This window comes from Echeneis naucrates, chromosome 5 (genome assembly GCF_900963305.1).
Source record: "Echeneis naucrates chromosome 5, fEcheNa1.1, whole genome shotgun sequence".
Classification (NCBI taxonomy): Eukaryota; Metazoa; Chordata; class Actinopteri; order Carangiformes; family Echeneidae; genus Echeneis; species Echeneis naucrates.
Genome location: NC_042515.1, coordinates 9,697,302 through 9,723,401, shown reverse-complemented (window position 1 = coordinate 9,723,401; position 26,100 = coordinate 9,697,302). Strand labels below are relative to the sequence as shown.

The 26,100-nt window shown below is 39.3% G+C and overlaps 3 protein-coding genes across 6 annotated transcripts in view; 2 read left to right on the top strand and 1 right to left on the bottom strand.

Moving 5' to 3' along the window:
• The window catches only part of syn2b (synapsin IIb), a 54,248-nt gene extending 48,066 nt beyond the window's left edge, over positions 1-6,182 (bottom strand). The window contains exon 1 of the mRNA XM_029501533.1: positions 5,740-6,182. Within this exon, the coding sequence (XP_029357393.1) occupies positions 5,740-6,182 (443 nt within the window). The remainder of the gene's footprint in view (positions 1-5,739) is intronic.
• Positions 6,183-12,833: 6,651 nt separating this feature from the next.
• On the top strand, positions 12,834-19,111 carry tamm41 (TAM41 mitochondrial translocator assembly and maintenance homolog). Of its 4 annotated transcripts, none has more exons than XM_029502240.1 (8): positions 12,834-13,187; positions 13,955-14,134; positions 14,540-14,632; positions 14,791-14,941; positions 15,420-15,565; positions 16,561-16,726; positions 16,933-16,995; positions 17,579-19,111. In XM_029502240.1, exons 1-8 carry the CDS (start codon positions 13,050-13,052, stop codon positions 17,668-17,670), a joined length of 1,029 nt encoding a protein of 342 aa, XP_029358100.1. In that variant the 5' UTR covers positions 12,834-13,049; the 3' UTR covers positions 17,671-19,111. The 4 variants fall into 4 exon arrangements, with proteins under 4 accessions (XP_029358100.1, XP_029358098.1, XP_029358099.1 ...); XM_029502238.1 differs by having other exon boundaries at positions 12,834-13,220; XM_029502239.1 differs by having other exon boundaries at positions 13,952-14,134; positions 17,579-19,110.
• A 512-nt stretch (positions 19,112-19,623) lies between these two features.
• vgll4b (vestigial-like family member 4b) overlaps positions 19,624-26,100 on the top strand; it is a 33,947-nt gene continuing 27,470 nt past the window's right edge. The window contains exons 1-2 of the mRNA XM_029501428.1: positions 19,624-19,815; positions 21,674-21,747. Coding sequence (XP_029357288.1) covers positions 21,684-21,747 — 64 coding nt within the window. The 5' untranslated portion in view covers positions 19,624-19,815; positions 21,674-21,683. The remainder of the gene's footprint in view (positions 19,816-21,673; positions 21,748-26,100) is intronic.

Sequence of the window (26,100 nt, the reverse complement as noted above, 5' to 3'; positions counted from 1 at the left end):
GTAACTGGTACAGTCCAGCATTGCTCTGATGGTATTATAAATATGTCAGCCATGTCAAATCCTAACTATTAATCTTTGCCAATGACAGGAAGCTCTTTATGGCAATTTCAGATACAATATTCGGATCTCAAGAAGACACCTTCACATGAATCAGGGTATATATCAGGTATATTAGGTGATTTAATATGATCAGTTAGTCCAGTTCAGAGGGTGTGGTGACAGAAAAAACAAAGTGATGTTTAAGACGACAATGAAAAAAGACCCGCTGAGTCCAAAATGAGTAGAAAATGTAGTCCATGTTAATTCATGAGCGCACTAAAGTGTGTAGTAACTACAGCGCAGTAGGTATGTATCTGCTCATCCTCTGAGTCAAGCTTGTCTCCTGAGACACTTCACAGAAATTGCAGGCCAACTGTACACTAATGACAACAATAAAGAGTATGTTGTGTGCCAGCTCTTAAAATGCAAAGCAAAGTCTCCATTAGTGAATCATTTTCTTCATTAAACATGTTTAAATTAAGTGTTTGCTGTATTGCAGCTGCTGTGCCCCAAGATGACGTGCCCCCTGACCTGTGCTCCATTTGGTCGAAATAAAAGGATAAATAATTGGTTCAAATAGCATGTCCTCTCACTTGGAGCAGAGCTGTTCAGATATTAAGGAGGCATCTACATTGAGTCATGTTAACATGGAGAATAATAAGATGCATCCTCTGATTTCTGTAATGTCAACAGGGCTTCCTCTACCTGACAGCATATTGTGATTTATCAGATTGTACAGCCATGGTGATATGCAGTGGACAGTTTGATTGCAAATCGTCCATCTTGTAAATCACATTGGTTAGAAAAAATAAATAACACCTGTCAATATTGAAATGGTGTAACATTGCGTATTGTGTGACAGTGTGTGTTTGCAGGTTTTCACTGTGCTTGTGTGCGCTTGTCCATACATATCCAAAGGTCCACAGTGATATAGAAAACCTACAGTTATCATATGGCTTTAAAATTTACTGACTTACTAATATTCCTTTCAGAAAAGAACATAATCACGTGATCTCTTTTTTGACAAGCTTAATACGCAAAAGGAGAACGCATTCAGTCAGGCTGAAGCTAAAGGACATTTTCATTTTTGAGGAGTTTAATTGCCCCACCGTAGCTTTTAGCTTCAAATCTACACATTGCTGGCACAGTATATCTTTGTATCAAGGAATTATACATGTTTATCTTCTTCTCCTTTAATTTCAGGCATAGCAGAGAGAGACAAGGGAACATATCCCGTCTGCATACACATTACGTGACAGCAAGCACATCTGCGTTTTGGCTGATTCATATCAAGGTCCTTGGCAGTGATGACCAATAAAAAAGACTTGACACCTAACAAGTCAAAATTATGCAGAATTTACAACATTTACATTTACATAGTTGTCAAATCGTGGGTGTGTGAGTTGCCAATTCTATATTATGCTGTGAAAACAAAGAAGCCAGATGTGAGATGAGGACTTACACATCTTGTTAAATTTACAATTTAATAAAATGTGACCTTGTTTTACTGCCTCAACCGATGCAGAATAAATAAATCAACATATTTAGAGTGTAATTACTTTGAGGTAAACATCACATTGATGTTTTTTTTTTTTCATTTTTCAAGATCACCTGTCACCATGGCAACAGTGGGTTAGTTCACCAGTGATGTGGTGCTGATTGGTCCCATTTATGGTCCTCTTAGGTATCTGCATGCTTCATACATAGTAACAGATTTTTCTCTGGAATACCGCCGAGGTAAGTTTGTTTATAATTCCCCTTAAAAATAATGAATATAAATTACAAAAATAATTCCCTTTAATAAATTGATGTAAGCTGCTCTTAACATCATTATTGATTACTAATATGCCTTAAATAAATTTTAAATAACTGTAGTTGAACACATTTACTCTCTAATATATTTAATTCAAATTCAATTGTTAAAACTGTACAAAATAAAAATGAAAGAAAATCACCAAAACTACGACAAACCTGAATTAGAGTTGGTTCAGTACCATCTCTGGCGTTCAAAATGCCACCAGTCTGGTATAACAACGACTGAGAGCTACAAGACATTAGGAGGTGGAAACCAAGAGCACCCTACATAGTCAGCATGACATTGCCACCAGCTGTAATAAGGTCAGATCTCAGCCTGTGTGTTCCGAAATGTGACCTCTCAGCTGAGAGCTATAGTGCAACAGATAATCTCTAATCACTGAGGTATCAAATCTATGGCCAGCCAAATCAAAACCTTAACCATCTGTGTCTGTGCTGCATTCAACTTCACCAATCGTCCAAAATCTGCTGAATTCTGCAGGAAATACTTTTATTCCCCTGATAAACGGGTGAAAATTGGGACAGAAGGCAGGTGCTTGTAAAAGTGTGCGCTCTATATGTGCATGTGTGAGATGTGAATCGACACACACAAAGCTCCACCTCCCCACCTGCTCTCACTGTGCACTCCCATTTCCACAAGCGATGAAGATAATTAGAGCGACTTTTCTGAAACGCAGACACACACACACAAACACAAACAAACGCACCGGTTTACATCCAATTAACGTCACTGCCGTCACACTGGAACTATGATGGAGTAAAAACAATATGTTTTGGTTATTTTTTGTGTGGCTCTAGTGAAAGCAAAGTTGCTCATGTAAAAATCTATAAATCACTTACAGTATGGCATTATCCTGAAATAAGACTATTTGGGTCGTACAGCATGTTATGTTCAAAATCAAATTATGGGCATATTTGTATAATTATGTCCAAAACTGTGTTTTTGGAGATTAACTATATATGGACATGTAATTAAAGTATATAAATAAGTAGAAGTTTTTTTCTGTTTTTATACTGGTGCCTCCATACCTCCATACCTCCATGAGCTTCAACTGCTGTGACTTGTTTGCTCACCAGAATTAAATACCAAAGAGTTAAAACTCAACTGTGTGACATTAACATCAACCTTTGTCTAGCTCACAGCTGTGTGTCAACCTACAGTCAAAAAAATAAATAAATAAATAAAAAAGCCAAAACAGTCACAATCATAAAGCAACAGTCCTATAATATCCTCAGATGGGCACTTTATACAATATCGGTGGTAAATACACTTACTGCTACTCTGGCAGAAACTGCAGAGTACATACTCAATGGATAAATAGACAGATAAAGAAAGGGAGAGCAAAAAGAGGTAGAGAGATGCAGACAGATATGGAGAGCAAAGGAGCAGATGTGGCCTTTGGCCAGAAACTGCTGAATCATCACGTCTCTTCTGATTACTTCATCGCATCATGAACCCAGAGCACTTTCTCTGGAGCTACACACAGTGACTGTCATGATAAAAGGCAGGGATGCAGAGTGAAAGAGAGAAGAGACCGAGAAAAAAAAAACACATATTTTGTTTTGAAAAGTGCAATAAACAGTCAGTTATTTTAGTGAGAGAGCAGAGTCACTGGCCATCTTCAACCATTGGCTGGCTGAAAATCTCTCAGACTTCAAGGACATTTGATGTACTTATTGAACTCAAGTATCTGCCAAATTAATTTCATTTAAGAGTCATTTAAGTTGACCAAAAAACAGTCACCTTCAGCTCTTGGCATTTTACACCTCAGAAATCCAATATGAACTTTGTCATTTCAGACTAAAAGAAATAAAGGATATTAATCTCAACAAAGAGGATCGCTGAGCAAATGTCTGGTTTCCAGCTGGTGCTAACTTCAAAAACTTGTGTTCAGAGACCAGTGACATTAAACAGACAATGTCTCAAATGTCTCATGTCTGATCAGAATATAGCTTGATGTGGACATATTGCATCATTGGTTGGGGCTGGGGGGGGATATCCAGTCTCACTATTTGCGGAAAATCAATACTATCTGCTTTAATGAGAGGTTCCTGTCTGCAAGCATACCTTCAAAAAATAAACATTAATATTAATGCTGAGCTGAGTGGATGAAAGATTGTTTACAAACCAAATGTGAGGACTTCTCACAATAAACTAAAGTTGCTATTTCATTGCTTTACATTTTCTGCAAGTTAGGTTTTATTAACTCTGTTGCATCATTGAAGTTGTATTTGTCCCAGGCATTTGTATTAAATTATTTAGGATCCTTAGGGTGCAGCAGAGAGGGTGAAAAATTGGGCTTATTTATGAAAATGTGGATTTATTTATGACTGTGTTTTAAAGCCTTCACTTTGCACACATTTGTTTTGGAAGTAAACAGACAAAACTAGTCAAAAACTGAAGTTTTTCAGATGACTAAATTATGACAAAAACTCAATGGCATTTTCATCAAAAGACTAAAAATAAAAATAACAGAAATTGCCCTTTCAAAATTAGCACTGGTGCCAAAATGACTAATAGTGACAAAGGATTTAGTCTGCACTTTATATTTTCACACCCTAACTCAGTATCAGACACCTGTACTGGCAAGAGAGCTGTGTTTGTTTTCTTTTTGGGAACTAAACCATGTTTATGGATATTCATGTGCCAAAGGCTTACTGACCCAGAATTGGAAACCAATAGTTATAGTCTCTGTTTGCAACTGAATGGATACTTTTCCGAGTAGAATATCCCATTTCTAAAAATCATAATTTGCCAATGCATGCCCATGCAAAGTTCACAAACCAGACATTATCTTTGTCTCACTTGTTCTACAGCCTTTGACTATATCACATGCTCCACTGCAAATGGAGTTTATGTGGATGCCAATTAGGTGCAGATTCTTATCTTGTCCTAAAAGCTTTTTAAGACATTTCATTCATGGCCCTGGAAACAGCAATGATCTGAACTCAACATCCACTTATTGACTTGTTCTGTTATGCTTTCAGCCACATCGCATGGTTTTTAACATGAAGTCACTCAGTTTTGTGAGACGAGAAACAATAATTGCCACGACAACACTCAACAACGTCCATTAAATTGAAAAGGTCGAAAGCGTCTAATCTGACTGTCACTTTATCACATAGACCTCAATACAAGGCTGCAGAGATAAAACTACACCATGATAATGGCAGCAATGACTGACTGCAAAATCCATCATCAACATCCACACAGAAAATCTTTATATTTGCAAAATGTGATTTGCAGTGAGTGGGACAGCAGCATTATTACAGGCCTCACATTTTACGGTGATGTTTTATTCACCACTACATGCTCCTGAACAGTGTATGATGTATGAGTTGATGGCACAAGGATAGCATTCTATTAGCAAACTAGTACTGTCAGAGAATGGAAACACTTACTAAAAGCTCTCTAAGACTCTATACACACACACACACACACATTTATATACACATAACGTCATGAGGAGTCACGTAAGTACAATAAAATTGAGACAGGTGTCAGTTCTAAAAGCCCATAGAACTGTTTCTATTTTGGGAGAAGAGATTACATTTCAACATAAGGACAACAGGCATAAACAAAAATAACAGATGGGGACACAAGGATGCAAGAATACATTTTAAGATTTTCTGAGATAAGAATGAATCATGATAATGCGCAAGTAACTCATGCAATGCAACAGGTGACCCATTAATTGCATCAATCCAAAATTACTGTTTTTAGGATCAACGTAGAAATGGTCAGCATTACTCAACCAGTTTTGTATTAATAGAACATCATGTTCTGGCTAGCTGACTATAAACCAAACTGAGCATCCCTAAAAACTGTGGAACTACCAGTCAAGTGGGGCAAATTCAACAAATTGCTTGTATCTTAACACTCACCACTCATGTTGGGGCTCGTCAATGACCAGCAGGATCTTGAACTTCTTGGAAAGGGAGGGAGAGGTAGCAGACTGCTCCACGAACCCGGCGGCGGAAGCAGCCGTCTGTTTGACTGCGTTGGTTATAGAGCTGAAGGAGCTGAAGAACCCAGAGGAACCTCCAGATGTGGAGGACTGGGCCTGCTGAGGCTGCTGAGGCGGCTGGGTCGGACGACGCTCCTGAGCTGCGGGTGAGCTGGCTGGCGCCTGGAAGGGCGCTGGACCTTTGGTTGGAGAGAGGGCAGGGACAGATGAAGTGGCAGGGGGTGCACCCTGCTGGGCAGGTGAGGTGGCGGTGGGGGGAGGAGGAGCAGGTGGATCAGGCCTCTGGAGATCTGTCATGTAGCCATTGGGAAGGTTAGACATGAAGCTGCTGTCAGACAGACGGCGTCGGAGGAAGTTCATGATTGCAGTTGTAAGGTTGGCCCCTCAGACGGTCAGTTAGATGCTCTCTAAGCCAGTCTCCAAATTCCGTTGCTGAGTGGATGAGAGCAGATACAGAGAAAGACACTGATCAGAGGTTAGATGAATGACAGTGAGCAAATCAGTCCAAATGATAGAGGGAAAGGTGGGGGAGAGCTGCTTCTGTGTTGGAGGATTTGGAGAGCAGGAAGGACAGGATGGATGATGCGATAGATATAGCTCTGGTCCAGTCTTCAAGAGACAGCTCTCCAAAGCACAGCTACGGCAGCAAAACACAAAACAGCAGCCAGCGTGTTGCGTGTTGTTCCTCCCCCTAAGCCTCACGTCTTCCTCACGACTGTGTGTGACGTGTGTCTGCGACAGAGAGGTGTGGTGTTGTACCCCCTCTACTCTACTCTGGCTGCCTTCCTCTTGCACTGCTGCGTGCTGAATGTGCCCAGGAGATGCTACTGCTCTCTCTGCCTATCTCACTCTTTCACTTGCTCATGCTCTCTCTGCCCTTTTCTTCTCGCTCGCTCACTCTCTCACTAAGCACACTCAGTGGCTGTCTCCCCCTCCCCCCTTCGCCTCCCTTCTCTCTCCTGTCATCATCCTCCTACATCACGGACTACGTGTGCGTGTCGTGTTGCATCCTTGTAGTGCTGCGTGCCGTGTGCAACCAGTGGAAGGGGTTTCCTGAGAGTGAGCATGAGGTGGTGTTCACAGATGGAAATGCCATTGACCCTGCTATGCAAGCCCCACATCCTTCACCCACCATCTCTCACCCTCCTTCTCCACCTTTCATCGCTTGATCTCTTTCCCTCTATTGTGAGATTATGTATGCGACAGTCCTGCTGCATTTCCTTGGTGGATTAAAACCCTCTGAGAATATTTTGCCATTAAAAGAATGTGGGGTGACATGGGGCAGTGTTGATTTTTAATCTAAACCACCATGAGGAGGTGTGTGTGTGTGTGTGTGTGTGTGTGTGTGTGTGTGTGTGTTTGGACGAGGAGCTCAGATTAGTCAAATGATTTCCTCCAGTGAAACGTGATGTTGTTCAATGATGTGTTAGTGTCCCCGCTGTAGCTTAAGAAAGCAAATAATGATGTGTAATGGTGGAGTTGATCATGAGTAACCAAGCTCGAAAAGGCCCTGTAGTGCTAATCGTGATCACATTTTGATCTCTGTGATCTGTGAATAATCAGCAATACAGTATGATTTTCCAAATATTGCACTTAAGGGCATAACAGCATCAATGTATAAATATTTAAACGATTACTACACATGTATAGTCTGCTGTCTCTATACAGTCAGAACCCCCCCCCAAAAAAAAAATAAAGAAAAAAAAAAAACAAACAACAGCAACAAAAAAAAAAACAACACAAAAAAAAAAAAAAACAGCACATAACAAAACATGGTACATAACTACAAATTCAAATTCTATTCTGGACTATTTCTCTTGTCTTGTTCACTTATATCACTAATATCTCCTCTCCATGTCTTACTCCACTGCAAATTTAGTATTCCAAGGCACGAGTAAAGCATCATCTCTAAATGCCGTCAAGAGCAGCACAAGCCTCAGAAGCGTCTGCACTATTGGCTGCTCGAAGCTTTACGTAAAAAAAACAGCTGGGTGATGATAAGACAAAGAGAGAGAGATACGATTAGCCAAATCTGGGCCACACTAAGGCAAACGATTCGGCATTAGAAGGCGGCAGAAGAGGAAGAAATAGATACAACAGCACAGCTCCAGAGACACTCATTTAGGGACATCATCAGCCCATTTGCTGGATTTGACTGCTCATTCCACACCAAGCATTGAGATTTCTGGCTACTCTCTGCTTTCATTTTTGACATAGATTTGGTTGGCTCTGGTGTATTCTCTGGATAGAAATAAATTCCTTGACCTTTATGTTATGAAGAGATTGCTTTTCAGTTGTACTCTAAGCTGTTCATACGGCCATCTCTTTTCATCCTGCAGCTACTTTTGTGTGGGTCACTATTTAGGTTTTTGTACTCATGATGAAATGCTTCCAGATTGATTATTGCATGTTATTGCATCACATTCTATCAGCAGCTCTTGCTCACCCTTTTTGGACATAAAACTGCCATAAACCTCTATGCTTGTGAATTTACTGAAGGCTAATGCACCTAAAACTTAGAAAGAGCATGACAGAAAATGTGCAAACAAAAAGGGAAAAAAATATCAACACACACGCAAAAAGCCCAATGACATGTGACCAGGCACGTGTTTTCTTTATATTCAGAAATGAGGCATAAATAGAGTTAAATCATTCACAAATATGAATTCTGGTCAGTCCTGAACAGAGTTTTTCACATTGCTAATGCAGGGTACACATTTGTTCCGAGTCACGATGAGTCAAGCCCCCTGGGGGATGGGGTTGGGGTTTTGTGTTTAGTCAACCAGAAGAGTAGCCAGAGTGAGTCACAGAGCTTTAACGTGAACTGCAGCAGCATCCTAAGCGCATCCTGTTTCATGACACACACAACACAAAACATGTCTCCTGACAGCCATTACATAATACAGTGTGTATAAGTTCATGAAATTAAACTGAGTAAAATGAAAACACTGCTTCTGCCTTATGATTAGTGATGTGCCATTCGTGAACGATTCGTTCATTTTGAACTAATTTTTTGTATGACTCTGGAGTAAGAAGTCATTTCAATGGGTGATTAGGTTTCTCTGGTCAGCGCATACGCGCCATAGGCTCAGATTCGTTTCGCCGCATATTCTCTGTGTAGGAATGGCTGATTTGTTCATGATTCATAAGATAGGGTCTTCGGGTCTGATTCTCTCATTCACTTGTCACATAACTTGCGTGCTAACGTCAGATAGCTCGCCTCACCAGTAATAACAGCATTGGTCATGTTAGTGCTGTAACCGTGTGAATAAGGAACGAAATACCGGAAGACCCGTGTGTATATGGGGTTAGGATATGTATGTCTTGTTTAATGTTGCTTTGGGTCAGGTGCTGCATATAGAGTGTGTTTATGTAAATATCTAATGGCCAACCTTCTGTGACTTCATTGGCTCAATTTAAATGTAAATGTAAAAAATGTAAACAAAGTCAAACAATAGTTGTTAGTAGTTCAATAGTAGTAGTACAATAGTAGTTCATTCTACAACCTCAATAATGCACAGCTACAATTTCAAATTTCAGCATTTTAATGAAATTTTTCAAACTGTTAAATTAATTTCCAATGCACTTCAGGTCTTATTAGCTTGATAAATGCCTGTTTAATGACTACATCTAATTGGGCTGCTAATGGTGATGGATAAAAATTGAATAAATGGAAATTTTGGCAGGAAATTACCAGCAGGTTAATTGAAAACACAGGGTGGCACAGCCTAGAAAACAACGTTATTTTGTGCCCGTGCTATTGTCTTGTCTTGTTCTTAACACAAGGTCTTGTGATACCGCACATCACACGCATAACACACAGAATTCACTCACTATGCTTCTTACATCGCAAGTTGAGTTTTTTTTAAATATGTAACAAAAAAGAAAGCAAAACAGGGCAACAAAGTCTATTGCAGTTTCTGAGACAACTTCTGGGAATAGAATACATTCAGAAAAGCTACTATAAAAAAATGTTCTTTCAAAGAACTTTAACAGTGATATATGATCTGATGCCTTCTATACCCTACACATACACACAATCACATCGATGCTGACATTTGTGCTCTGCCTAGTTGTTTTTTTAAACACAGCACTGAATTTAAGATTCAAAAGTGCCATGGCAACAAGTAGAACAGAAGCTTGTTTGCGAAAACAACAACAAAAGCACCACAAAAAATTATAAACATTGATTAGCAGTTCATAGCCAGCAAAAAAAAGTTAGAACCAACTACATAGTAAGGCCTTCACATATTATGACAGTAAAGTTTGCAACATCAATTTATTCCAAAAATCTTTCATTGGCAGGCAATTATGAAGAGTATGTTGTGATTATATCTATAGATTTGGAATATATTGTGTAGACAACGAATAAACACTAGGGTCTTATTAGCAGAAAAAAACCGGCACCTACCAGCCAAAATAATTCACGTCAATGGGTCTGGAAAGTCATCCAGCCAGATAATCATATATTGACTTTATGCCAGTTTCTTTATACCACTCTGTCACTGAAATACATTGTTGACCTGAACAATTTGTATAATCCAAACAATATTCCTTCTATTAAAAATCAACTGTAACTATTTAAAATGATTAAAACTGGTCACTCAACATCTGACATCACCCTAAAGTTCAGTCTGGCTTTCACTTTCTCCTGATTCCTATATTATCAATATAATTGGCTTACTCCCTTTATAACATCTTAGCTCTTCTATAGTAAGGTAAAAGTAGCAGCCTCTGCTCTCCTCCTTCGGGTCTCTGCAGCAGCTGTGCATCTACACCAGTGTGTGTGTGGTTAATGGTGCATTTTCCTTTGATGTTCCATCACAAGCCACAGGCAGCAAAGGAAATCTCCATGGCAACAGGCGTGCAAAAGCTGAAAAGATTTTCCTAGTTATTGCACGTGTGTGTGTGTGTGTGTTCATATTTTTGTTTGTACAACAGATTTTAGCTGAGCTTTAATCTGCCTGTGAGGATTTGTAAATTCAGTTAGTGTTCAACTGCATTCCTCTTTATGCAGTTTAGTTTTATTTTTATTTGGCCTTTGAAATTCCTGTAAACTAATGGACTGATCAATATTTAAATTTAAACAGCATAACTTTCAAACTGAAATGCAGTTTTTGCCGAGTCATACCTGTCGAAGCGTTTGACATCTAAATGAATTATTCCTGAGGCATTCACTTGCCAAACCACGGAAGTGAAACATTGCTGAAGTTACTTCAAAGTGGAGAATCAATCTGCAATCACCACAACAATTGAATCAGTAAAAATTTGTTGTTCCTGTTTGATGTAAGAAGTTAACACGGCAGCCTTTGCTTTCATTACTATCACCACAGTCAGTTTCACACTGGCCCACACAAAGATTATGAGGAGAGATGGAGGTGCGATTGGCAGATTCTCACTTTAATTGGCAAAATATATTCACAAATTTCTTCCTTTCTACCTGCCTTTCTTTAGCTCACTAAAACTAAAATATTAGCAACTTCTATTTCAGGCCTAATGTTTAATATATGATCTATGTATTCATAGTAGTAATGTAAGTGATCTAACTTCAGAATATTGTTATTATGGTGATGTGATCCGTAAGGTTGCTCTGTAACTGCTTTCTCCTATAGACTAAAATTAACTGGATTTACTTTATTGCACTGCCACCAAGTGGCAAAAGCAATCAGTTGCGACGGGTGAAAAACTGAAGTAAAATATATTTGTACGTTTATGAAGGAAATGATTTTGTGTCAGGTGAAACATGTCTGTTATAGAAACAGCAGTTCCCTTCAGTTCAACAGAGCGGTTGTCTTTCAGCTCATTGTTTCAGTCTTTGGGTGCAGCATTTTACACTTTTGGTTCAATGTCACTGCTTGTTTCCAGATTGATTATCCACAAATACTACCAACCCAATACCAGACAGAAGAGGGATGTAGTCACTCTCTGGTTTGAATAATCACAAAATTAAAGATATTGCCCCAAGAGGTAGGTGGAAACCAACCCCCAAACAAAGGGAGGGATAATATTGGTCTCATAAGGACTGATTGCCAATGCAGTCTGTGTTTGATGTGTATATAGGAAACATCAACAGCTTTGTGGGTTAAACTGCTTAATTCATAATGTAGGGTTGTAAAGGATTTAATATAGGATGTAAAAATGAAAAAATACCTTCGTACTACTGCTGCGTCACTATCCCTGAATTGACCAGGTACTGATTCAGTGATCCTATCAATATTCATCTGGCTGAATACATAGCTCAAGGCAATCACGAAGAAGATAATATTGTCCCAGCTTGAGAATCTCTGAGCTGCAAACATATTGCTAACTGTCTTGAATCTACATTCAATATTTATTCATTCAAATGAATGTGCCCACTGGGCCTATACGCCTCTGCACTAATGCTGGGATGAAGAATGAGAATGGTTTCACACTCTGTGGATCAAATAAATCATGCAAACACCAGCCGATACTATCCAAAAACACATAGTTCAATCAACACCTTTAAAACAACAAACAAACAAACAAACAACAAAAACTGACATTGAACAGAGTCCTCACGAAGAGATTGTGTGAGGCTGTGTTGTGTTGTGTTGTGTTGTGTTGTGTTAGCTCAGATTGGAATACTTAATAAACAGCCGATACGTCACACTGTGTGGTTTCAAAACTCTTCTCCAAAGCACTTTCACAATGTGTAAAGAAGCAGAAAGTGTTGATTTTAACCATGTGAGTTCACACGTTCATCATTAACGGCCACACAGCCGCCGCCGCTTCGCTAATGTCGGTGAAGCGCCGCCATCTGTTGGCTAAATCTGGAGCCGGTGTAAATCCCATTAATGTTTTGTATCGTTCAAATTCCGACAATAAGCCATAATCTTACTTAAGTGCAAATAAATGACATGGTATTAATGAAACAGAAAGTTTAACGACAGTTGAAGCGTTCCCGTTGCTTACCTTCCTTCCCTGACTCCATATCCCGTCAGCCCTCAATGTGCGTCGGAATCTGTGACGTATATTTCAGTCGACCTTCAAACCACACATCTGACCCAAACTGATCTAATTTACGTAGTTGAGCGTCAAAATTGACACATTAATCGATATCCCGGGTCGTGGTCGTGCTAAGAGGCACCGAGTCCCTCCGTCTGAAATGTGTTTCTTACTTCATGCCTCTGAAAGTTTGTTTGGCTCGTTATTTTGCTCCTAAACTACCCGGCGTTGCTGCTTAAAAACACGCCTAGCTAGTTGAAAATGACTCTTCCAGCTGTGCACAACACCGGCGTGCTCTACAGAAGGATCCTGTCACAGTTTCCCCAGGATATTAGCTTAGCCTTTGCCTATGGATCTGGAGTTTTCAAACAGCACGGGACCAGCCAAGGTCAAATGGAGGTAGGAGACCCTTGTCCTGCCCTACTACTTTATGTTCACGCAACTTTACAAAATATAATTGTTGTCCTTTTATGAATATTAAATAAATCTTTCAAGTATGATTTACAGATCAGCTATACAGAAATAACAATTTTACTTCTGAGTTGCCGGGTTGTGGAAAATCCTCTTCCTCGTACTTAAATTAATGAGGATGTTGATGGCTGTCATGTTTATAAATGTTAGTCATCAACGGGAATACTTTTTTACTATTTAATAAGTCACCTTGTGTCCAGGTAATAAAGTTAATAAGTAATTAGTAAAAAGCAATGGGTGTCTTACTTTACAATTAGTTATCAACAAAAGTTATTCACCTCTAAACATTGATAAACTATTAAGAAAAGATTCTGCACTAGTCCATCAAGCGTATAGTTGTAAATGTTAATCCTCTGTTCATACGTTGATCTGATCACTTTATTGAAGAGCAAGCTGTGATAAATTAAAAAGCTTAAAAGACAAAGAGTACTTTAGTTGTACCTCCCGTTTTTGCCAAGCCCAATGCCACAAAAAGTCTGATTTTTGTTTTGTCAGGAGTGTGGCAAAATATTAGAACATGAATGGATTGGCATTGTGTTTGCCAATGCATTAATATGAGTATTCAAAATCAATACCACTGTATTCATTTATATTAAAATCAATGACTATATATATTGGGAAGTTTCTGATGTGTGTCAATATTCTGAATATATTGTATAAAAAATGTATTGTTCTCACTTTATCATGTATAGAAGAACATGCTGGATTTTGTGTTTGCGGTGGACGACCCAGTGACATGGCACACCTTGAATCTGCTGCAAAACCGCAAACACTACTCCATCCTCAAGTTGCTGGGGCCTACAAAAATAAGTTCCATACAAAATGAACACGGAGCTGCGGTATACTACAACACACTGGTGCCTGTGGATGGGAGGGTAAATGCCATGTCTTTGCTTCTTTCTTTTTTGTCCTAGTCCACTTGGTCCTGACAGCTTTACTTGATGGATCTGAACAGTTCTCATGTTCCTCTAAAATCTCAGTCTGTGCAACCTATCGTTACTCTAGTAAAGTTAGCCTACTTCTCAAGGATTTGAACTTTTTTGTTTGGTTTGACTTTATAGTGTTTATTTAACCAACACTGTCCAGCTGATCCAGAGATCAGACCAGTCTCATTTTTAAATAAAAAAGGGAATGTAAATATAAAAAAAAGGCAAACAAGTGCCTTCTCCATAAACCTGATATCTAATCATCCAAATATTACGCACGCCTTTTTTTTTTGTTTTTTGTTTAACACAACTGTACATTTAGGAATGTCTATAACTTTCTTCTCTTTCTCTCAGATAATCAAATATGGTGTAATTAGTACAGCGTCTCTAATAGATGACCTGATGCACTGGAAGACCTTGTATGTTGCTGGGCGGCTGCACAAACCAGTCAGTATCAAGATAACACTGACTGAATCAGTTAGATAAACCAAACTTTCTAAAGCTGATTATTTTCATGTTTAAAATGTATTTTCTCAGTCCAATCTGTTGTTTTTTCAGTCTCGCCAAAAGGCCTCACCACAATTGCTTCTTTCTATCCCATGCAGGTAAAAATGCTGGCACAGAGTGAGAATGGAAAGCTCCGTGCTGCTCTGGTGGCCAATCTGAAAAGTGCAGTGACTGCCTCCTTCCTCATGCTGCCAGAGAGCTTCACCGAGGAAGACCTCTTCTTACAGATAGCTGGCCTTTCCTATGCTGGTAACTAAGTAACACAGCCATGTAACCCTAAAGAAAGGACACAAGTTGTTTGCTGTTGGTATGCAAGCACATTAGGCTGTAAAGTATTGCACTGTTATTTGCATTGTCTCCAAGTAATTAGACTGATGGCTGCAGTACCCCAAAGACACAAATCTAATCAGATTGATTTGTTCAGATGTAATTTAGTGAAACACAGGTGAGTAAATGAAAGCCACATGCGCTAACATTACAAATGTTTACATGATGACTGAAAATGCTAAGACAAGTGTTGCCAAAATAATGCCATAATTCATGAGTCGAAAGGAAAGATGAGATACAGTAGCATAATTCATAGGCAATGTATGCACACAATTGAACACCAGAAGGAATTTATTGTCCCAGACTTTGTTATTAATAAGGCACTTAAGTAAATGTAAAAAGCTGTAAATCAAAGATCATAGCAGTTATGTTAACAGCAAAGGAAAAATATTTTCTGCAGGGGATTTTAGGATGGTCCTTGGAGAAGACAAATCTAAGGTGGCAAACATTGTTAAAGACAACATTCAGCACTTCAAGATTCTATACAGCAACATCCTGAAGGACTGCCCTCAAGCAGTCTACAAACCTCAGCAAGGAAAACTTGAGGTAAACAAAATATGCAGAACACAACACACAGTATGCAGCCCAGCCTTCATGCTACGGCAGTCTACACTGTGTTGCATTTCTGTTAGACCAAAAAATAAAATCGATCTAAAAAATATTGAATAACGTAAAGATGACATCTAGCAACTGATGCTGGTTGTAACTGAACTAGCGTCGCCAACAAGGACTTTGTTGCCTCATGTTTATAGGCGAGCGCTCTGCCCACTGCTCCACCATGCCCCACATTTTTTCCATTTTTAACTGACATATTCTACAGTAGATTATTCTGGATTTTCTTACCACCTGTTTTATTTGTGTTGTATTTGCATGTATATATTTTAAATTCCATGAACACATGTTCCTCTGCATTGTCTCTGGTGACAGTTTCCTCTTCTTTTTTTTTTTTTTAACCATTAAACTTCCATCACACCCTGTTATACTAGGGAAATGCCCATCACCCCAGGCATCACACCATCCTGGAATAACATTTTGAGTAAGTTGTTAGGAGGATCAGCAAGCAGTATTCCTATTGCTTGTGTCATGTAAACATGTAATTCTTTCAGCAATGAGCAGTGCTCTCAGGAACTGTGGACTGTGAACTGTGTATTTGAGAGACACACTTGTGTCAGTAAGCAGTTTGACAGAACTCACGTAATCAGGAACCATCTGCAGAGAGATATGCAGGTGATTTGTTTATCTAGAAGATCTTTCAAAGTGAGTGGCCATGTCAAATCATCAACCAAATATTTTCAGAATAATTTCACCGTCTCCCCTTGTTCACGTAAATGTCATAGCACCAGGCGCTACATGTCTTGAATATCAATGCTTTTCATAAATGATCAAATTCTCTCACATGAATTGGCTACAAAAGTTCAACAGATTCTTGTTGAGTTTATAATATTTTCAGGCAAATTTTTAAAATACTGGAAATTAAAGGTGGTATACTGTTAAGGCATAAGGTTAGAAGGTTCAGTGCAAAAATATCTTTGTATCTGCAGGTAGACAAAAGCCCCGAAGGCCAGTTTACCCAACTGATGGCATTGCCACGTACCCTGCAGCAAAGAATTACAAAGCTGGTTGACCCAGCCGGGAAGAACCGAGATGTGGAGGAGATCCTACTCCAGGTGGCTCAGGACCCAGACTGTGGAGCCGTTGTTCAGCAAGGTATGGATGAACAAAAAGGTTGCAAGGATGGAAAACAGGGAGGCAGCTGGAAAAATTAGCAAATGTGTCAATATAATTTGCAGAGTGGGTTTTGTGATACAGTGCAAGATGTACAGATCAAGGCCAATATCATTTGTGGTGATGTTATTGTGAGATATTAAATGCATTTTTATTCCATGATTGCACAGGCTTTTGTTTCTCCTCAGGTATCTCATCTATTGTGAAATCCTCCAGTATAACACAGAGTATCAAGGGCATTGCTACAGCTGGTAAGAATTCTTTTCTTATACTGTCACTATTTGGATACTTCAGTCAGCACACTCACATGTAAAGCACTATACACAGTCTCTGCACCACTGGAGTGTATGCATTTCATCGGGGTAAAGGTGCCTCTAATGAACTGCACTTATCCCAACTAGCAAGAGCAAACTTTTTCATTACAAAAACCAACATACTAACAGCTCCTTAATGACAACAGTGAAGTGTTACACTGTGACAGCGACAGTATGCTTGATAACATTTGTGTAGTGTGGTGTCCAATGTGACAGCTGCAACATCCTTGGTCACAGTTTTCAACTTTGACAGCCCTTCCCCTATTCACTTCAGAGCCAAGATGCAACTGTTGAGGTTGAGAAGTGTTCATTGTTTTGCACTAAACATTTTTACCTTTTTGAGTGCACCTTTTGGGTACTTACAGTACACTGCATGTTGCATCCATGACAGTTTGAACACATTTATGCATTCAAACAGCAGGTATGAGTATAGAAGTACATAATCTGAGACACAGGACTGTATTATGATGTTCATTTAGTTTGGCTAATTAATAGTTTCTGTCTTATGTGTTCCCCTCAGGCATGTGGAAGACAGTGTCATACAGCTCCAAGAAACTAATGAAGATGTGGAAGGGGTGGAGGAGGAAGCCGTCTGTGTCACAGATGTCTTGAACCAGTCTGTTCACTGGGAACCTGTTTGTCTTTAAAACTGTCAGACAATCAACGTCCACCCTTTCATTTTTATTTTGACAAACTCTGGCTGGATGAAATGTGGAGTAACCTCTGTTGGTGTCACTCTATATTATTTAGAAATGGAATTAGTGACAAGGTCTAAGTCTGTCTGAAGAGTTTAAAATCACCTGTGCAACTGCCCTTTATCATGCAATTTGCAAAAGTTGTAGAATAAAGGGTGACATTTCATGAGAAAGGCTGAATTATGGCTGACATTTCAGAGTAATGCACACTGGGCCTTTAGATGATGACGCCCACGTGTACATACACACAGTGACTGGTGAGGAACCACTGAATGGACTATACTGCAAGTATTGCAAGTATAATGAGGAAACAATGAAATTCATTGTTTGGATTTTTGAATAGGCCATGTCTGTGTATAATTTTCTATGAATGGTGCTACCTAGATGACAAGTGATGGGCAGCTACAATGGAGATCCAGAACATATTTTTTTATGCACATTTTTCAGAGCTGTAAGAAGGACATTGATTTTTTTTTTTTTTGGTTTCATCTGTGTACTGGTGTTTCATGTTATACATACAATATCTGTCTCTTCTTGCCAAAGATCACAATTGGTCAAAAAGTCAAATCTTCAAGTTAAGGTGGCTGAACAATGTCTCTGCTAGCACTCTTAAACCAGAGATAGCGTTTCTCTTTGTTGGGAAGCTATTGAAAAGGAGTCTGTCTTATCCTTTAATGTGATAAAAGATGCTCTTAATTTTCTTAAGAAACTGTTACACCTCTCTGTCCCCTTTAGGTACATTTACTGCAACACCCCCTGCATTAAAAAAAAAATCATCTTTAAAAAATAGGTAGTTCATGTTTTTAAACATAATAGCATTTCCAGTCACTCTGATTTCAGTGTCACGATTTGTTTAGTCCATGAAAATATTCTCCACAATGAATTATATTGTCACATTAAACACTGGATTTCCAAGATAATATAATACAGTTTCATTAATTTTAATTGTCCCTGAGGGAGCATACAGATTCACTGAATTCTGATTATAAACAGCACATTATTGCCTTGTGATTTTGTTATAGGACATCAGTTTTTTTTTTACAGTGGACATACTGACACTTTAAAACAGGAAATTATTGGAACATTAAAATAGTACAAAGCTTCCATTAAATAGCTCAGTTACACCTCTTTAGTAACTTAACTGTTTTTGATCAAATGTTGACTATTGTAGGTTATATGTAGTATTCCATACACAGAGGTACAAAGAAAGAAGCATTATGTGTCAATATAAATGTGAATATATGAATATGCTGCCAAATCTATGGCAAAGATCTTCATGCTCTTAATTGTTCTGGAAAATGATATTGTATCAAAAATAGCCATACATTTATATTTGAAGTACAAAAAATACAGTGTAGGCCGGAATGGTTTCTCTGTTTGATCATATCACAGTCACGAATACAGTCAGAGATGAACGTATCAGTAACTTCCTGGTATTTGTTTTGCTTACACCCCTTTGTATTCACCACTACATCATTAGTCATACCTACTGTCATTGTGGACACATAATTTGTCTGTACTTGTCCGCGCTTTTCACCTCCCAACTCCACGCACAGTCCACTTGGAAATGAGCAGCACTCACCGAAGAACTGTAATGACCTACAGTTTGGAGGCTCTTGAACGTCCCTCGGTTCATCACCGCCGGGTCGGGACTGCAGCCTCACCTTGAGGGGGCGTGACGTCACGCCTCATTATCATAATATACACTGACATCACCGCCCGGACTCTCCAGCCAATCAGCGCGCTTCACTTTCACCACCTGCTAGGAACTGAATTCCATCATTCCAGGCATTCCTCCCTCCTTCCCTCCCTCCTCTCCTCCCTCCTCTCCTCCTCCCTCCTCCTCTTCCTCGTTTACAACCAAGTTTGCTCGGACAGCTCAGCTACTATTGTCTTCCCTCCTTAACACCCGTCTGGCTGCGGGTTCATCTGATTTAATTTTACTCTTGTACCTCTGTGGAATATACCCCCCCTCCTCCTCCTCCTTTTTATTTTTATTTTTAATTCATCTGTCTTGTGGATATAATCATACTGGAAGATACCAAAGTGGCGTTTGAAGGAGGTATGTGCTGCTTAAACATGAAGTTGTTTCGGGTTTGTGGGATGAGGGAGCGCTCCTCAGCGGAGCCTTGTGGGTCAAACTCGGTCATTTTGCGTTTGGGAAATATTCACACAGAATATCATTTAGGGCGGATGAGCGTTAAAAAAATGTTCATTCACAATGTGAAGCTGCGCTGGCGGGTTCCCAAACTTTCTCATGTCAAGCCTCCCCCTCCTCCTCTGCATGCTTTCCTCTAAGGATTTCTGAACATGTTGTCGCCTCTCTGTTGTTTTCTGAGAGCAGGACATGAAATGAGAGAGAGAAGTCTAAAATCCAAGTCTCAGGTTTCTGTCGAGCTGTTTGTCTGGAGACCTTCTTGGATACCTCTGAAGGCAGCACTGATAAGGAAGCAGTGAGTCAGGCTGATATAAATACTATACTCGGCTGGTGGGAATAAAAATGGACGCACTTGCTACCAAATGTAATCGCTTTTATTTCGTCCGAGTCCGTCTCAACACGCAGAAGTTTGCCGCATGTCCGCATACAGAGCGCCACGATAAACCTGACATGTTGTGCACTTTGGTTTGGAGTGTTAAAGTACAATCCTGCATTTCTCTGACAAATGAGGGAAAGGTATCTGAGGAATGCAGAAAGAGGGAAGAGAAGCGCGCTGGAGCGTTTATTCTTTTTCTTTTTTTCTTCAAATCCACAAATACCTTTCATAGCACAGTCAGACTGAAGGCACTACGTTTCCCTGCAAAAATCCTAAAAGCGCCACAACAAGGTAAAAGATAGACTCCAAACATCACAGGAAGGTCATAAAGGACCGCACATGAGTGAGAAGTATTCAGACCCAAGTGGAGCAATACAGCAATTGAAATACTACTGAGAGGCCTGATTTCAAAACCTGCTTTTATCAGCAAAGTGGAATCAGACTGTTTATAGAAATCATTCTGCGGAATGCTCTTCAACCGAGTCATAATATGGTATCATTTTAATTTTAACTGTAACTGTATTTTAATCATTTTAATTGGTACTGATGCCACTGCTTAGGAGATCATTAAAACTGCAACCAAAAATAAAGTAAATATTTTGATAATAGGACACACACACACACACACCTACATACATATATATACGTATATATACACCCTCTTTATTTTAGCTCATATTGGAAGTACCAAAGTGGTATGTGCTGCTAAACATTAAGTTGTGTCTGATGCATGATAACCAGACAAATATAATATTTCATATTTTTCTTGCTTACAGTGATGAGTATTGATGGTTTTGAGTGTCTTTCCCACTTAAAACATGACTGGTCTAATATTATAGACTTCACTTAAGGCTAATTGTTTTTTCTTGATATTTGGTTAGATGTTTATTGTAATTAAGTTCAGTTACAAGTTTTAGACAACTGCCGTGTGAGTGAATATGCAGCAATGCAGATATTTTTATTTCTTTGCTTTGTGGGTTAGTTCTTTCCCAAATGTTTCTTACATTGTAAGTGGATCAGAAGACCATTACCTGTAATAATACCAAATTATATGATTCGTTCCAGGTAATGAGATTAACTTAAAATAAATTGGAATTTATTCACTACAAGAACCTCACTTTATTATTCTTATGTACAAAACACGTTTAAACACATATAGTTATTTCCCCCCAGCCACAGCATCCCAAAAATCTGAGTTTCAGCTAGTCTCATTTTGTTATCTGCACTGGAAGTCAGTGTCATATTGGCACCATTATCAAAAAATGAAATCATATCCAGCCATAGCGTGGGTCCATACATCAAATTCCAGTTCAGTTTCTGTATAAAATGCTACAAAGCGATGACAGTGCATTGTCAACACATTGCTGTCTCTCCTCTGTCCTTCAGACATCCAAGCATGGAGACCCCGTTGGATGTTCTGTCAAGAGCAGCATCATTTGTTCATGCGAATGAAGAAGAGAGTAAGTTTTCATACAATGCTGTGTGGTTCCTTCGGTGTTTGCTGTCGGTAGAAGTGTGGTTAAACCCACCACCTTCCCCTTGCATGACTTAGAGTTGCATTACAAACCAATGAAATGCAACATTACATTCAATCACGAGCTGCAGCCCTGTTTTCTGACTTTAGGAAATAGGCATCTTTATGCAGCCTTGAAGTTGGCGATAGATAAGCAAATGAGACCAACGGCAGTCAACTGCCATTAGAATTGCTTTTTAACCAGCTGCTTGCCTAAGTTAACTTGCATTCACTGGAACTGAAGAGGGTTGTTTCTTTTTCTGTTTGGTTTTTCAGTGCCTCCTTTTTGGCAATTGAACTCTCCGGCTTTGTCCCTTGTTGCATTGATCTCTGTCCATCTTCATCAATTTTTCAGTTCCTTTCCTTGTCTCCCTGTCTTCCTTTCTTCTCCTGCTGCATTTTCCACTGTCTTTTCCTTTCCTACTCTCCTTATCCACTCTAAGAAGTTCTGGCATGGCTGCCAAAAAAATTCCGTCCAAGATTAAGGAGAAATGGCCCTTCTCAGCAGGTCTCAGCAGCTGAGTGAAACATATGAGGACACTTAATATTCAGTGGATACCGCTGAAAATTAATCTGCAACATTAGGAGGTGGCAATTATGTTTTTAGTATTCCCTACATCAGCTTTACTGATCATGTGTCAGATATTTCATTTGTACTTTGCAGCACTTACAACAAATGCACTAATGTAGAACGAGCTTGGGGTGACAAACGGGTGGATCGACTGATTAATTTTTATGAATATATTTATGTTTTTGAGGACTTTAAAGCTACTTTAACTGGGTACTTTAGCTTTTAAATGAGGCTTAATGATGCAGTGAATGCTATTAAGAATAGCATGAATTTTAATTGAGTGAAGCTTGAAGCTATACCCATTTCACATTAGAAAAGCATCCAACAAGTTACTAAAAGTTTTTTTTTAATAGTTCGAACTTGGACCATATAGTCTAAAAGTACTATTCGATAATCTATTGTGTTCATTGGTGCACTGAAAGATTGGGAATATTCAGAAAGTTTGAGCTGTATTGTCTCTTATATCAACAGCATGTTCCCATAACGCTTCATCTCAAATGAGCTGAATATCCGCTTCCTTGCACTTCTGAGTAAAATGGCATGGGAGCTCTGAACTCCTCCTCCTCTGCTCCCTCGCTCCCCTGCAGTGTTTTTGTTTTTGCCCTCTGCACTGATGTCACTTTTTGTTGTGGGTCGTGCATGGCCTCTTTGTCCAAAGACAATATGCTCGACCTGTTTCCACAATAGTGCCAGAGAAATGGTTGAGCCAGTGAGCGAGCCGCCCTCGTCAGCCAACCAACCAACTACCTAGTCCTCCAAACTAACTAGACCATCAGCCAACTGGGTCTAAAAGACAGTTGACTCCACCAGCTCGAGCTGCTTGTTTGCATTTATGGCAGGCCTTTGTAATGCCTGTGCAACACTTGACACCAGAGCACTTGCCACAGAACAGGGAGAGGCTTGGCCGAGCCAACAGCCGCTTGAATTCAGAGCAACTGAGTGGGGCTTGTCAGGGCCAATGCTGCATAAAACTTAAACTAAAAAGCACTGTTCAGTTTTTTAAACCACACCCCTGCAGATAACTCATCTCTTTCGGACATAGATTCCTCATGTAATTGCACAAATTCTGTTTTTTTGGGAAACAAAATTACAGTACATGAATAATGTATTGATCTGAGGTTGTGTTGCTTCTGAAATGATAGGTCTGAAAACAAAAATATCCAAAATAGAATTGTTGGCCTTGGTCCAGACCAATCAAGGAAGTTTGAATAGAAACTAATTTAAGAGATAAAAAAAAAAATATAGCCATTCTGAGTATTGACTGACCGTTTTTTTTTGTTTTTGTTTTTTTTTAAACCTTTGGGATTTTCACATATTCAGAAATTTGCAACAGTAGAAATTATTTTCATAAATGTAAGAATGCTTAATTGCACAGCATGGCAGGTGCCAAGTCATAGCTAGAAGAATCTGAAATACCAGGCATCTGAACTCTGCATTGCAAGTTCACAAGTTCAAAAGTCTGTAGATATTGACTAATTAAAGTACAAACAAATATTCATGTTGTATATATGTAATGGACCAGCTGAAACAGGACTTGAGCTGAGCTGAGTTGAGGTGTAGAGTCAATGATAAGTCTTTGTGGGCTCATTACTATGAGTGGCTTTATTACATCGCAGATAGCTCTTTGATTCATGGCTCATGTCAAGTTTTTCCACTTGGGTCTAATTATGTGATATGATCCCAAAAGAGGACATCACTCTGTCTTGCCTGATTCTCCCACACACTTCAATAGGACTGATTCCTGCTGACAGTAAATCCTAATGTTGTCTGTTAGCAAAAAAAACCATAGGCCTGAAGACAGACAGTCTTGGCCTTGAATATGGGGTAATTACACACTTCTGAAAAGGCAGTGAAGTAATATGTGCCTCTATATTCAATGGTGAATGTGTGGAAATGCTTAATACTTGCCCTCACCCACCATAGTAATTTTGGGTGGCTACTTGGAAGATCTTGCAGTGTGCTCCACCCTTCCTGTAGGCAAACCTGCGTTTGAAATCGACCTTAAACAATCAGGTCTCCAGTACAAACCCCAGCTAAAAGGACAGTTGCAGATATTTTTGTTTGCATCTCTCTATTTTTCTTTCGAAAATACAACATTTTTGAGCATTTTTCGAGTACGTTTTTTAATCTTGGATGGAAGATCAAACCCTTTGATTCAAAAAGAGGTCCAGTGGTTTAGGGCCCTTGAACCGTTTCGTTCATGACAGGAACAACAACAAAAGAAGAATCAGTGCCAAGAGAAGGTGGTTGACTGAGATCTGTTGAGTGCCCTCTGCTCTAGTTCTGTATACAGAAATACTGCTTGTTTGTTTGGAGAAAACATGCACAATGACAGACACACACACACACACACACACAAAGTCCCCTGTTGATTGTTATAGTTTCCATGGTTTGCTCAAACATCAGCAGTCTTTTTCCAGCTCTTAGTGAAGGGCTTCTAAGGGAGGCAGTCCATTAAGACAGATGCTTCTATACTGTTTTCTGTCGCTCCTGCACTCAATACGGCCCAAGCAGAGAATACAGGAAAATTAATAGGAACACCTTTTATTATAATATATTCTGATAGACCATGAACTGAAAGCTTTGGAAGTGTCATAGAGCTCATTCAAAATGAGATTTGATTCATCTGCTATAGAATTTAAACATGGTTATCTGGATGAAATGGTTTAGCCAGGGCATGGTAAAGCTTGAATTATTATTATTATTATCAGCTTGAATTATTTTTAACCCATGTTAGATGCATTTGTCTATGTTGGTGAGCTGGTCATAGATGTGTTCTTAGATGGATGTGCTGCTCTGTCTTTGGCTATCACACAGACAATGTCTGACTTTGGGGAGAAAACTCAGGAGAGTGAGAGGTTTGTTTTTGTTTGGATACTTTCAAATTTTAGCTGACTCATGCTAGCATCTCCCAGATTACCTACTCCATCTTTAAGTGAAAGTCCTGAAATGACTCAGCAGACAGAGCTGTGCCTGTGCATACCTTAAGCACCGGGTATGACTGAACAAATTGGCTGTTACACAGAACTAAATTGAATTTTCAACCTCTGCTGGATTTTCAGCTTTTCCTTTTGTTTTGTTTCTTGTATGGCAACCTTGGGTTAAACTTTAACCCTTCTAAAGTGTTGTGCCATCATATTATCCTTTTCATATTCATGGGTTTGATATTATGAAAGCAAATCTTTATGTGGGGCAGGCAGAATGAAAATATCTGCCCAAGATGTTGTGTGCTGGAAGGTCTTGCAGAGCTGATATCATCCCGCCCTCGTCCAAGTCTTTAGTGGCCACTTCGAACGCTGCATTTCTAAAGTTAATCAGTCTTATAAGGAATTAGTCCGCTTAGCGAGTGAGCACTCAAAACTAGTCAAAGCTTGTTGGTGGGCTATACTTGGGTGAAAGTGAAATCGGAGTTCTTGCATCAGGGCACTTTGTCTAAACTTAACTTGAAGCGAACAGTAATTGAAGTGGAAGGTAATATGCCAGAACATTGGGTTTTCCTTCCGCCTGTGGAGGTTTCTAACAGATTTCTATCATCACATTGCATGCAATGTCACACGTAGGTCAAACAACTAGAAGTGATGGTGTAAGCAAGGTAGCAGGCAGCTTTCTCTGCGTGGCTTGTTAAGATGATTGAAAGTAAAATGAACATAAATTTAGCACATGATCCAGACATTGCATGTCTTTGTCACATGACTTCACAACAAAGAAAAATGTGTGAGATGTGTTTTA